General features: G+C 42.1%; 1 protein-coding gene and 1 long non-coding RNA gene across 6 annotated transcripts in view; one reads left to right on the top strand and one right to left on the bottom strand.

The window, feature by feature from the left end:
• AFG1L (AFG1 like ATPase) overlaps nucleotides 1–13,163 on the bottom strand; it is a 235,383-nt gene that overhangs the window by 10,612 nt on the left and 211,608 nt on the right. For all 5 annotated transcript variants that reach the window (XM_064597957.1, XM_064597959.1, XM_045865273.3 and 2 more), the window contains 2 exons: nucleotides 4,266–4,406; nucleotides 1,050–1,163 (listed from right to left, as the gene is read on the bottom strand). In XM_064597957.1, coding sequence (XP_064454027.1) covers nucleotides 1,050–1,163; nucleotides 4,266–4,406 — 255 coding nt within the window. The remainder of the gene's footprint in view (nucleotides 1–1,049; nucleotides 1,164–4,265; nucleotides 4,407–13,163) is intronic.
• LOC135365591 (uncharacterized) overlaps nucleotides 1–13,163 on the top strand; it is a 45,661-nt gene that overhangs the window by 5,183 nt on the left and 27,315 nt on the right. The window lies entirely within an intron of this gene.

Below are 13,163 nucleotides of genomic sequence, written 5' to 3'. Positions count from 1 at the left end.
GAAGAACCAATGATTTAAGGAACTTTAGAAACAAATGATATAGCCCCTCAAGTATATTTTTCAAACAGTAAAATACATTATTTGGACAGATGTATTGCTCTTAGAGAAACCACCATTTTGAAGGTTCCCAGCATATGGGTTTATAAGCAACACTTATTTCTACACATAGGTTTAAGTAGTCATATTTGGAAAGTTCACTTTCTAATGTATTATAGGCCTCATTTCCCCCAGACTCCTAAGAATGCATAATTTCTACTCGGGTCACTAAGGAACTATTTCCTCATTCCAAATGGCCTTTCATTTCTGGGGTGGGAAGGATGGGGCTCCCCTCATTCTGGAGGTAAGTGTTTATGGATAGCTTTAAAATTTTGACTAATATTTCAACTGTTGAGCAATATATCCTGCCATGTTCATACAGAAGAAGGAAATGTAAAATCACTTCCAGTTGGCCTGGAGCAAATCACCAGACCCCAAGCTCCAGGAGAACTGGGCCAGCACTGGCTCGTTTTCCACAGAGTGTCCCTAGAGCACTGCACCACAGGTGCTCCTGAAATGTTTATGGAATGGGGCTGGCAGATGAATAATGGATTTCTTTGTAAGCCAAGGGCTCCAGGCACTCCCTGGTCCTGGGATAGCCAGCCCACATGCTTGGATACTGTATCTCACGCTCTACAAATCCAGGAGACACGAAGAGTACCTAGAACAGGCAGCCTGGTGTAGCAGAATGAGCCCAGAACCAGATACGGGTCCCTGGTGTCCAGCTCTGGCCTGCCATTAGTCAGCTGTGTGACCACAGGCCCACTGGTCCACCCCTCTGGTCTTTGTTTTCATTATATGCAAAAACAGATCATGAAGATTCCTTCTACCCTAAGACTATATTCTTTACATTTAGTGATACGGAGAAAAAGCCTGCTCTCTTGGCTTTAAAAGGAGCAGCAAATCAATGGTTAAATACATACTGCATTCCTTCTTCAAAATGTAGCCACGTATAAAACCAAAAACAATTAGGCTGTTTTATAATAAAAAGAGATTATGTTAATATTGCCTACCTGGCTCAGCCCCAAATCATCCATCAGTATTCTGCTTTGCTCCAACTCACTGTCATGATGTTGATGCAAAAATAAGCTTGCTATAGGAGTCGATGCTGAGCAAATGATGCGCACCTGAAAGAGGAAGATGAGTGAATGGTAGTACTCCTTACATTTCACAAGTTCAAGGTGGAACAAATATCGCACAAAATAAAATCTGTTTGTCATCACAGGGAGCTAGTTTGTGTGATATTTTTAAGCTGCAGAGTGCTTTTCAAAATATTTCCACACAGCTTGTAACATCCTATAAAGTAGGGAGCAAAGGTTTTATTGGGTGACTTTAGGCCTGGAGAGGTCTCAGCTCATGAGGCCAGCTCAGGTCTCCCAGTTCGAAGTCCAGTGGTCTTTCCATTACACCCCGAGCCTGACATTTACACCTGGCTGTTTTGGGCCCGTGCATGCGGGGGTACTTTTCATGCGCTGCAAAGAGGTTACCACCTCTGGTAAGTTCAGTGCATCACTACTCTAATTAGACCCTGAATTTTTAGAACCCACATTTATATCAGCATCCTACCAAGGCATTCTTCAAAAAGACTAAGCTTGACATTAATATTTCTTGATTACACAAGTGTTTGAGTGAATGTGCATATGTGATCATATACTGGAAACACCTTTTATAAAAATCTTTATAAATTTTATGTCCACCAGTTTAAATACAAAACATACTCTTCTTGTTGTTTAAAAAGTCCTGAATTTGTTTTCAGGATTCACAGCTACCCTTTAAACATCATTAAACAACAATGCCAATACCTTAAAATAATGTATGACATTTGGGAATAGTTTTTCCATATCTGAATGGCCTTCTACCTCCTCTTATACATTTCTTTTAATCACAAATGACACTTCTTTCATTATTTAGATATGAATACTCTGATTTCACCAATTTCCATGAATACATTCTAGACTAATGCCTGTTTAATGCTCCCAATTTCTGAAATAAGATAATTTCAACTAGTCTTTAAACAAAGAACACAAACTCTAAATGTGTGATATAGTTAAAGCAAATGTTAGGAGAGTGGTTCTGGTATTCCATCATATCGCCACAGAACTCTTCCTTCCCATTAACTAAGAAGTGAAACAGTGGGGGTAAGACAGGACTGGGGGTAGGACAGAGGGCTGGGGACCATATGTTTTCTTTAAGGTATTCCTAGCTGCCATGTAGACAAGTTAAGAATTTATCAATCCTCCCACTCTAAGAACCACCTACTAAAGCCCCTCTACCACTTTTTTCTTGAAGCATTAGCCCTCTAAAAACAGAGGGCCACCTCCAGGCTCATTCCGTTCATTCCGGACCCAACATGAGTATTTCAGAGCAGTGTCTGGTAAGTGACGGGACTTGATCCCCTTGCTTGGTGTTCTCAGCTCCCTGCTGTCCAGAGGCCGGCACATGAACGCTGGCCCCCTGGGAGCATGTGCCACATTTGGATGTCACTCACTATGGCAGGCTCCTCTCAGCACTGCACCTGAGCCAAGCCAGCTGCCCTTTGCGCTCAGGCCCGCCCCAGGGCCTTTGCTACAAACGTCCTCCCTGCATTGGCGTTTAGGCATCACTTCTCAGCGCTTACAAGCAACAGTTGAGTGGCTTGCAAACATGCAGGTTTTCACGTCCATCCTCTAGGATGAGGGTTCATTTACTGGGCTAGGGTGGGGTGGGCTCTGGAACATAGATCTTAGGTAGCCCAGGGGATTCTGATGTAGGCCGTCCTCAGCAGGACTTCCCTAGGCCCACCCCCACCCCCACAGAGATCAATCTACTCTCCCCCAGACCCTCATGGCACCATACTCCTCTCTCAAGCCTTCCAAGAGACCAGCACTGAGGGGCGACTTTACATTCAGTTCTGTGGATATTTGATTAATGCTTCTCTGACACCAGACTCTAAGTTCTATGAAGGCTGGCACCAGATCTGGCTTTGCCTGTCGTTGAATTTCTAATATTTAGCACTGCACTTGGTATGAGAAAGGTTGTTGAATGAATGAAAAAAAGAAACATTAAAATTTCATCTCTTCCTCCCAGTGGATTCTGGTACTTTCCTCCTCCCCTCAAGATCCCTTCAATTTTAGAATCACTGCTCTATTTCTGTACAATAAGGAGAAAAATTATATCTAACAGTAAAATGATACTTAACTCTATTTTGAAGTTGTACTTATGCTTTTACTGTAAGTATGTATTTACAGATATATACTATTTTTTAAAAAGATTTATTGACTTATGAGAGAGAGAGCTTGAGCACGGTGGGGAGGGGCAGAGGGAGAGGGAGGACCTCAAGCAGACTCCGTGCTGAGGCTGGTGCCTGATGTGGGGCTCGATCTCTCGACCCTGAGATCACAACCTGAACCGAAACCAAGAATTAGATGCTCAACCAACTGAGCCACCCAGGCACCCCACAGATATATACTATAAATAGTGGCTCACCTTCACTGAAATCTGACTCTATGCCACACAATGTTCTAAGTGCCTTATGTGTTCATTTAATCCTTGCAACAACCATATAGAGTAAGTACCATTATTCCCCCCTCTTTTTTCTACAGAAGGCAACTGCAGCTCGAGAGATTAAGCTGGTCCTCAAGGCAGACAGCCTGGCCCCGAGGCCCACTCTTTAATCAATGGGCTGTTCTGCCTTTGGTGAATGGACACGGGCTCCGTAACTCACCCTAAAACACATGGCTAAAACCAACAAACAATGATGCAATGCTAGTTACGAGGGTTTCTGGGTCACAGGGAGAGAGAGCTCCAATCCTGAGGAGGGTCTCTAGTCACTCATTCATTTGTTCATTCATTATTTTTTCCATCCAATCGTGCATTCATGCAACTCGTGAATTGACTGAGCACTCAGTGTGGGTAAGGCATTCCGCTGCACATCATCGTAGTGCACACACACTGTGCATGATGGCATCGTTGATATCGCAGAGTCTTCTGATGGAAGCCTTACAATACTATGATTTTACTGCTATCACTGATACTATGTATACAGCATTTGGCTTGTGCCAAGCTTCACTTTCAGTGCTTTTCATGGATTAGCTTATTTTGCCCTCAATAATGCTCCGAAGGAAATACTATTTTCCCCAATTTGTAGATGAGGACACTGAGGCCCAGAGAATAAACCAGGATTCCAGCCCAGGCAATCTGACTCCACAGTCCAAAATGTTTAGTCTTGAGAAAATACACTACATCCTTACCTTGAAATCATAGAAGTTATCAATGAGGGTTATGAATCTTCGAGCTTGTGTCCTCTTTGCAAGCGTAAATTGTGGAATGTTTCGTAGGAATATTGTATCAAAATTCTTTGACAGTTCCAGATAGTCACTGGCTCCAAGTGGCTGTAATTAAAATGAAAATAAAGACTAGAACACTGAAGCCAATTCCGGTGGCCCTGAATTTGAAAACACCTCTTTTTCTGGTCATGGTCTGATCTAGGTGGCAGCTTTGGGGTAACTTGACCAAATGGAGCAGTGTTTTCAACTGCGGGCTAAGGATGGTGTCTACTGTAATTGTAATAGTGATGTAGAAAAGGGACAAGAGAGAAGATGAGGGGTGCCTAGGTGGCTCAGGCAGTTAAGCATCTGCCTTCAGCTCAGGTCATGATCCCGGGGTCCTGAGATCGAGCCCCACATCAGGCTCATTGCTCAGCGGGGAGCCTGCTTCTCCCTCTCCCTCCCCCCTGCTGTGCTCTCTCTCATGCTCTCACTCTCTCTTACTCTCTCAAATAAATAAATCTAAAAAAAAATAATAATAATGTTAAAGAGAGAGAGAGAGAGAAGACGAGTGTGGTGGGGAGTGACAAAATATCTCGAGCCACCTCAGTTGATACCTTGTAGGTCCCTGTAGGTCCCTGTCCTAAACCCAGACATTGTTTAATTTATATGACATAACTGTAAACATTTCCCCAATCCTTCCTATGGCTCAACTGCAAACTGTCACTACTGTTAAATGGAGCCATCTTATAACGGCATGCCAACTCCCCTGTCACCATTTTGAAATAAAGACTATGTTTCAGTGTGAACTCATCAGAAAATCTTTTTCATTCAATGTGAACTACAGTTGTTCAGGTACAATGTAGTGAACATGGATTACTAACTTCTGCAGGAAGTGCCAGAGGGTTCAATGACCAGAAGCAGACAGAGACCTGAGCATAACTTGGTGCGGCACTCTCCCTCTTGATGTGAGGAGGGTACAACACTCAAGATTCACAAAGCTATCCACAAAGGTGTCACCTACGATGTAAGGCACTTGTCCCTGAAACATGAATTTAACTCATGAAAATTATGAAAACTATCTGCAAACACATTCTTTGGGGTTAAGAACATTCCCAGCAAGCATTACCTCTCTTCATTTTAAGTTGCATGTGGATGATGTTTCTGGCCCTGCTAGAGTGTGGACAAGACCACGGCCTGAGTGGGCCAGGAGCTACTCTGAGGTACCTCTGAAAGCTCCTGGATCACCAGGACCCATCCCTGGGACACAGATGGCTGAGCCTCCTCCATTTCTGGCAGAATCTGTCAATACTCCTCCCTGTCCAGAAATGTCTCCCTCACTTGGGGAGTCATTTGCATCAAAACTTCTTCCAAAAATGTAGATATGGCTAAGTTCCTGGGAGAATTAGGGATTTGTGAGGAAGGGAGACCATCATCCCCGCTTTAGAGCCCATCCATTTAAGCCTACAGTGTCCTAACAACCAGCTGAAACCAGTCACACTCAGGAAAAGAGACTTCTCATGGAGGTGTGGGGAGGTGAGTAAATCAGAGAGTGAAGCTCTGGGGGAGTGGTTCCCTCAAGGGAGAGCAGCTCTAAGAAGGATGCAGCAGTTATGAGACCCTGGGCAAAGGGTAGGAAACGGGAGAGAGCACAAAGAATAACCCAGCTTCTTTGTAAATCTGCTTAGAGATGTCCCTTCCTCCCATCTCCTCTCACCCACCAGGTAACAAATGGGGCCGGAAGAGGGGACTCTTGCTTTCCCCCTTCCCTCCCCTGGCTGGTCAGCCTTTACCTCCAGACCTGGTGCCTGGCCTTACCTGAGACTCTCCCACTCACTGGGCCACAAAGGGACTGGAGTCTGGGGTTTGTTGGTTTGTCTGTTTAACCTTGGCTCTCTTACGAGGGAACCCTGCTGTTAGGCCTGTTACGGACCAGGAGTGAATCCTCAGTCTGTTACTTATTAATGGTACCTTTGGCAAGTCACATCATCTTTCTCTTCCTTTAGTTTTCCTATCTATAAAACGGGAGTTTGATTCCTAGCTCACAGGATGGTGACGATTACACGAAAGAATATGTGTAAAGCCTTTAGCACAGTGCCTAGGGCACACATTACACCCATATCACTTTGGCTGCTTTTTATTTAGATTATTTTGAGCCCAAAGGATTAGGATTAGGCTCAATACTGACAAGTTGAGGATGTAAAGAAGTGTCGTTCTCAATAGGACCAGTTAGTTTTGTTCCACCACTAGCTATATCCAAAACCCTAAATCAGTCTTTGTGCATCTGCCAGCCCTCAGGGTCACAGCAGGGACCAATGGAGACTGTGGGATCCCACGTAAAGAAGACAACTCCCTACGGCGGAGGTGGGGGGCAAGATACGGCCTCTTCGGATAAAAAGCAAAACTCCTACAATAAGACACTCAGGCTCTGAGGGTGACACACACCATGTTTTTGAGATCAGTTAGAATTTAGTGTCTCATCTTTTGTAAATCATAAAGTATATGTAAAAAAAAATGTAAAAGCTCATCTTAGGTATGTAGTTATGTATAATTAAACTTGTTCTTTATGCACGGATGTGATTTCTATCAGTATAACTACATGCCCAAGGAAAATCATCATCAGGAGCGCCCTGAAGTGCCTGGGGCAACTGAAAATCAGGATTCTGCCCACTCAGCTATTTTTACAAATTATATACCTTTGTCAGTAGGTTCTGCATTTGCCGTTATATTAGCAAATATCCCCTTCCTTCACATCCCTAAAACAATTATGTGCTCATTCACGTAAAGAAAATTAAGCTTTATATAGTTATCTATCTCCTTTAAAAACAATGGTGATGGGAGGCAATGAGGGGTTACTGTTCTTAATGGATCCCGAGTTTCACTTTGGGATGAAGAGATTTCTAGAAATGGACAGTGGTGATGGTTGCACAACAATGTGAATGTACTTAATGCCACAGAACTGTACACTTAAAAATGGTTAAAATGGCAAATTTTACATCATGTATTATTTTACCACCACAAAAAAAAAAGGCCATTAAAACTAAGAAATGTTATTCATTGCCAAAGAAATCCCAATTTAGGCCACAAAAAAAGATAACAATATTACTTTTTTCTTTAAAAACATAAGAAGAATGGGGGCAACTGGGTGGTGCAGTCAGTTAAGCATCCGATTCTTGATTTCAGCTCAGTCGTGATCTCAAGGTCATGAGATCGAGCCCCTCCTGGGGCTCCGTACTCAGCAAGGAGTTTGCTTAAGACTCTCTCCCTCTCCCTCTGCCCCTTACACTCCTAGAATAAATAAATCTTTTTAAAAAACATTGGAAGAATGAAGTGTATTAATTGAAGGACATCTTCAAGGAAATCAGCTCCAATAAGATTATATTAATTTAAAATATGAAGTTTTTAGAAGGTATCTAAAAGAGTGTTTTCTTATACTGGCTTTGATGTTAAAGTATCCAAGAAGTGACAAACTTTCAGGACTGATTCTGGTGAGAGATTGGGGGTTTCCTTATTACTCAGAAGTGCTATTCTTCATTACATAAATAAGTCGAACAACTGTGGGCAAAAACCATGTTAAGACACTTTGGACTCATTGGTCTGTCACTTCCAGTCATGTGACCTTGAGCAATCCCTCTGAACCTCCATTTCCTCATCTGTAAATGGGGGATCATGGCAGGACATGTCTCAGGTTTGTCCTGAGGCCTCGCTGTACTGACTGCATGTAAAATCTTATAATAGTGGCCGTCACACAGTAAGTGCTCAATAAATGCTATTTACAGAGTTTATGTGAAAAGCAAATGAAATGATATGTGCATAGTACGTATTTGGCATACAACAGATAGATACTTAATGAACAGTAGCTATTTTTTTATTAACTATCAAATAACCTTTTCCTGAGCTCATGAGGCCAGGCAGCCTAAATGAGTGAACGATTTGGCTGCCTCCAGTCTGCTTCTGCCTTTGTACTCAGGAGGTAAAAGCTCTTTCCTCTGCTCCTTCCTGCTGTCTCTGGTCTACCAAAATATCTGCCAGCCAGGCGCCTTAGCCCTCCATGAAGTCATTTATAGATGACAAAAATAGCGTCTGTCTCAGGCCCTCTCCCTCCCACTTTTTTGGTAATACCATTAGCACCACATGCGGGGGAGGGCCCCAGGCCCACAGAACGAACAGCCCCTACCCCAGCACATGGCACATTGGAAGGGCTTCATCTTTACGGAATGAATTAGTGAATGAATGATGCATAAAACACAACATAGCCCGAGGAGCAGGCTTATTCCTTCTTTTATATCCATTTGTCTCCAAAAACAATTGAACTACCTACCAAAAAAAAAAAAAAAAAAATCCCACTCTTTCTTAGTTGGCTCAAACTCCCCACTCCCAAGGCAAGTCTTTGTTGTATAACCTAGTATGTACGTAGGAAAAGTCTAGGAAGATATAGACTAAAATGTTAACAGCAGTTACCTTTAGGTGGTGGAATAAAAGATGAATTTTGTTTTTTTGTTGTACTTTTTTGATTCCCCACTGCTCCCCGCCCCATGAACTTGTGTTACTTACTTTTAAACAGCAAAAACAATAATGCTTTTTTGGGGGGGTCATTTTTATAATGGGCATCTTATCACTTACCTCACACATGTGAGATCATAACATGAGTTGTGTCATGGACATTTTTTCCCCCAAGGTTTTCTTAAGCTATAGAAGCGGAATTTTTTCAGGGACATTTAAAAAGAAAATAAAACATAAGGCTGAAAAGGAGATCTATAAAGATCTCCTTTACAGTGTGACAAAAGCATAAAGGATTTCATATTTGGGGTAAAATTTGACTTCAGTTATACAGTTACGTTCAGCTCATGGTGCTTCACACTAGCAGAGCAAGAGAGAGAGGGGATGAGGTGGATGGCAGCATCCCCCAGTAGTTCAGTTAGCTCTTGCAGCCAAGCACCAGACTTGCCCAGATCAAAGGCGTAGTGACGTCACAGGCAGGTAGATATACTCCCATTTATATCATGTCTTAACCTGAGCACATTTTCCCCATGCAAGCTGGATGACTAACTAGTGTGCTGTCCGTATCCTTTTCTCCACAATGTCGGACGGTCCCCAGGCCGTCTGTATACGTACACTGCCTCTGCTCCGTTCTCCGTCTCTCTCCCCCTTCTGGCTCTCTGAGGGAACCTAGGTTAAGCTGCGTATTCTCCATTGCTTTTATCCTTTATTTCCTATTTTCCTTTTTTCACTTCTTCACGATTCATTGTGGACACTTTCCTCTGACCTATATTCTAGATCCACTGTATTTCTCCTTAGCTGTGGTTTATCTGCTCTTAAACTCATCCATTGAGTTATTTTGGTTATTGTGCTTTACAGGTCTAGAATTTCTATTGATTCTTTCCCAAAGCTGATATATCTCACTTTATAGTCTCTAGACCCCTACACTTAAATTTCCAAGCCTGTCTTTAAAACAAAAAACAAAAAACAAAAAAACAAAACCCTCTCTGAATATGTAAGCTTAGTTGTTTAAAATATGGACTCATAATTCCAATACCTGGAGTTCCTAATTTTATCATTTGTTCTTTTTGCTTGTTCACATCCACAGTGTCTTGTCTCCTCATATGTTTGGTTATCTTTGTGTATTGGATTTTATCTTTGAAAAAAAGAATACTTGTAGAAAAAAATCCAAGTTCAAGGCTTGAAGTACTCTAAGTTACTCAGCTCACTGAATTTGACTGAAGTCCATTAGAGAGCTGGTTGACTTCTGGCTCACACTTATTCCTAGCATGCAGTCCTTCAGGGCTCCATCCAAAGTGGGGGACAGTTTACTGGGTTCCCATCCTGGACTGGCCCTAAACTCTGACTTTTGTCCCACTGACCCAGTGAGGCTGCTAAAGGCTCATTTTTTAAAATATTGCTAGCACTCATTACTATCCATGTCTTCCTCACCTTCCTGGGCACACAGCTAGACTATATTCTTCATACTCTTGTGTTTAGTTGTGGCCATGTGATCAGGTGCAGGCCAGTGGAATGTGAGAAAAAGTGAACAGCATGGCTTCCTGATCTGGCCCACAGAATCCTCACTTCCTTTACTCATCTGCAGGCTGAACAGATGGGCTCTGAAGACTTGAAAGAGGGCTAGAAGCACAACAGGTACAAAGCCTGGTTCTAAGAAGGACGGAATGAGCAGTGACCTGGCCAACGTATACTGGACGGTGATATGAGCAAGAAATACATATTAGCCTACACTAATTCTGATTTCATCCATCTTCCTTCATTGTCCTAATGATGGAGTTCACCATTATTTGACATGGAAGACCTTCTGACATTCCTATGTGTATAGGATTCTTGTTCACACAAGATAGTAACTATCAAAAATTTCTCTTCAAATTTTCTTCAGATTATCATTAAAAATTTTTATTATCATATTCCTTTGGCCGCAGCAACTTCTTGCTAGACACATCTCCAAAGGCAAGGGAAACAAAAGCAAAAATAAACTATTGAGACTTCATCAAGATAAAATGCTTTCGGGGTGCCTGCGTGGCTCAGTTGGTTAAGTGACTGCCGGGAGTCCCGGGATCGAGTCCCGCATCGGGCTCCCTGCTCAGCGGAGAGTCTGCTTCTCCCTCTGACCCTACCCCCTCTTGTGCTCTCTCTCTCACTCTCTCTAATAAATAAAATAAAATCTTAAAAAAAAAAGATAAAAAGTTTTGCACAGCAAAGGAAACAGTCAACAAAACTAAAAGACAATCTACAGAATGGGAGAAGATATTTGTAAATGATATATCAGATAAGAATCTATAAAGATCTATAATGAACTTATTAAACTCAACACCCCAAAAACAAAAAACCCAATCAAGAAATGGGCAGAAGATATGAACAGACATTTCTCCAAAGAAGACATACAAATGGCCTACAGACACATGAAATAATGCTCCACATCACTCGGCATCAGGGAAATACAAATCAAAACCACAATGAGATACTAACTCACACCAGTCAGAATGGCTAAAATTAACAAGTCAGGAAACGACAGATGTTGGCAAGGATGCGGGGAAAGGGGAACCCTCTTACACTGTTGGTGGGAATGCACTCTGGAAAACAGTGTGGAGGTTCCTCAAGAAGTTAAAAATAGAGCTACCCTATGACCCAGCAATTACACTACTAGGTATTTATCCCAAAGATAAAATGTAGTGAACTGAAGGGGCACCAGCACCCCAATGTTTAGAGCAACAATGTCCACAATAGCCAAACTATGGAAAGAGCCGAGATGTTCTTCAACAGATGAATGGATAAAGAAGATGTGGTATATATACACAATGGAATATTACTCAGTCATCAGAAAGGATGAAATCTTACCATTTACATCAACATGGATGGGACTGGAGGGTATTATTCTGAGCGAAATAAGTCAGTCAGAGAAGGACAATTATATGGTTTCATTCCTTATATGTGGAATATAAGAAACAGCAGAGGATCATAGGGGAAGGGAGGGAAAACTGAATGGGAAGAAATCAGAGAGGGAGAAAAACCATGAGAGACTCTTAACTATAGGAAACAAACTGAGGGTTGCTGGAGGGGAGGTGGAGAGGGGGAGGGGTAACTGGGTGATGGGCATTAAGGAGGACACGTGATGTGGTAAGCACTGGGTGTTATATGCAACTGATGAATTACTGAACTCTACATCTGAAATTAATGATGTACTATATGTTGGCTAATTGAATTTAAATTAAAAAATTTTATTATCATTGGGCACCTGGATGGCTCAGTTGGTTGAGTGACTGCCTTCGGCTCAGGTCATGATCCTGGAGTCCCGGGATCGAGTCTCACATCAGGCTCCCTGCTCAGTGGGGAGTCTGCTTCTCCCTCTGACCCTCCCCCTCTCATGCTCTCTCTCTCTCAAATAAATAAACAAATAAAATCCTTAAAAAAAAAAAAGAGCTTACTGCTCATATTTAAAAAAAAATTTTATCATTGAAGATTTTTAATCAGAAAATGCACCTAGCCATTTCAAATCAAAGCTGATTTTTAGGGCGCCTGGGTGGCTCAGTTGGTTAAGCAACTGCCTTCGGCTCAGGTCATGATCCTGGAGTCCCGGGATCGAGTCCCACATCGGGCTCCCTGCTCAGCAGGGAGTTTGCTTCTCCCTCTGACCCTCTTTCCTCTTGTGCTACCTCTCATTCTCTCTCTCTCAAATAAATAAATAAATAAAATTTAAAAAATCAAAGCTGATTTTTAAAAAGTTATGTTCATGGAGCCAACTTTTCTTATTACAAATTTGAAAAGATTTTATTTAGAAGTTCTGTTCAAATTCAGTATTTGATATATTTGAAGTATTTTTGTAAATTTATTTTTCTTCTGATTATATCATAGAAATAAGGTGCTGACAAATTGTCTTATCTAGCCCTGTGCACCACCCAAATGGTATGTTGCCACAGGACTACTGGTCCCCTTTCCCTTGTATTCAGTATTTAAGTGTGCTTGGCACATTCAAGTGCATTAAGTTAAAAATTCTCTAAAAAATTACGATAATTTTAAACCCATCTAAAATATTTTTGGAGAAATGAAGAATGCCTATGTGGGGCAGTCTGATTATAATAATGGCTCCATTTGTTTTTGCCTCCTTGTCAACATGCTTTGGATTGTGTCTTTCCATCTCTCCCATTAAGACATGGAGTCTGCCCAACTCTTCAATCTGGGCTGGACTTGTAATTTACCACGGTCAACAGAATAAGGCAAAAGTCACAATTTTCCAGTTCTGAGCTTAGGTCTCAAAAAGCTTTGCGTGCTTCTGCTCACTGTGTTGTAACAGCTAGGCTGGCCGGCTGATGAAGGAGAGAACATAAGGAGAGCCAGTTGTCTAAGCTGAGAAAGCATCTTAGGCCAGCCTACATCCAGCCC

The sequence above is a fragment of the Mirounga angustirostris genome, unplaced genomic scaffold (assembly GCF_029215605.1).
Source record: "Mirounga angustirostris isolate CCGP_5_RB_7025 unplaced genomic scaffold, mMirAng1.0.hap1 SCAF_8, whole genome shotgun sequence".
In the NCBI taxonomy this organism is placed as follows: Eukaryota; Metazoa; Chordata; class Mammalia; order Carnivora; family Phocidae; genus Mirounga; species Mirounga angustirostris.
The sequence above is the reverse complement of the archived record's forward strand: the minus strand, read 5'-3'. Positions and strand labels throughout refer to the sequence as shown.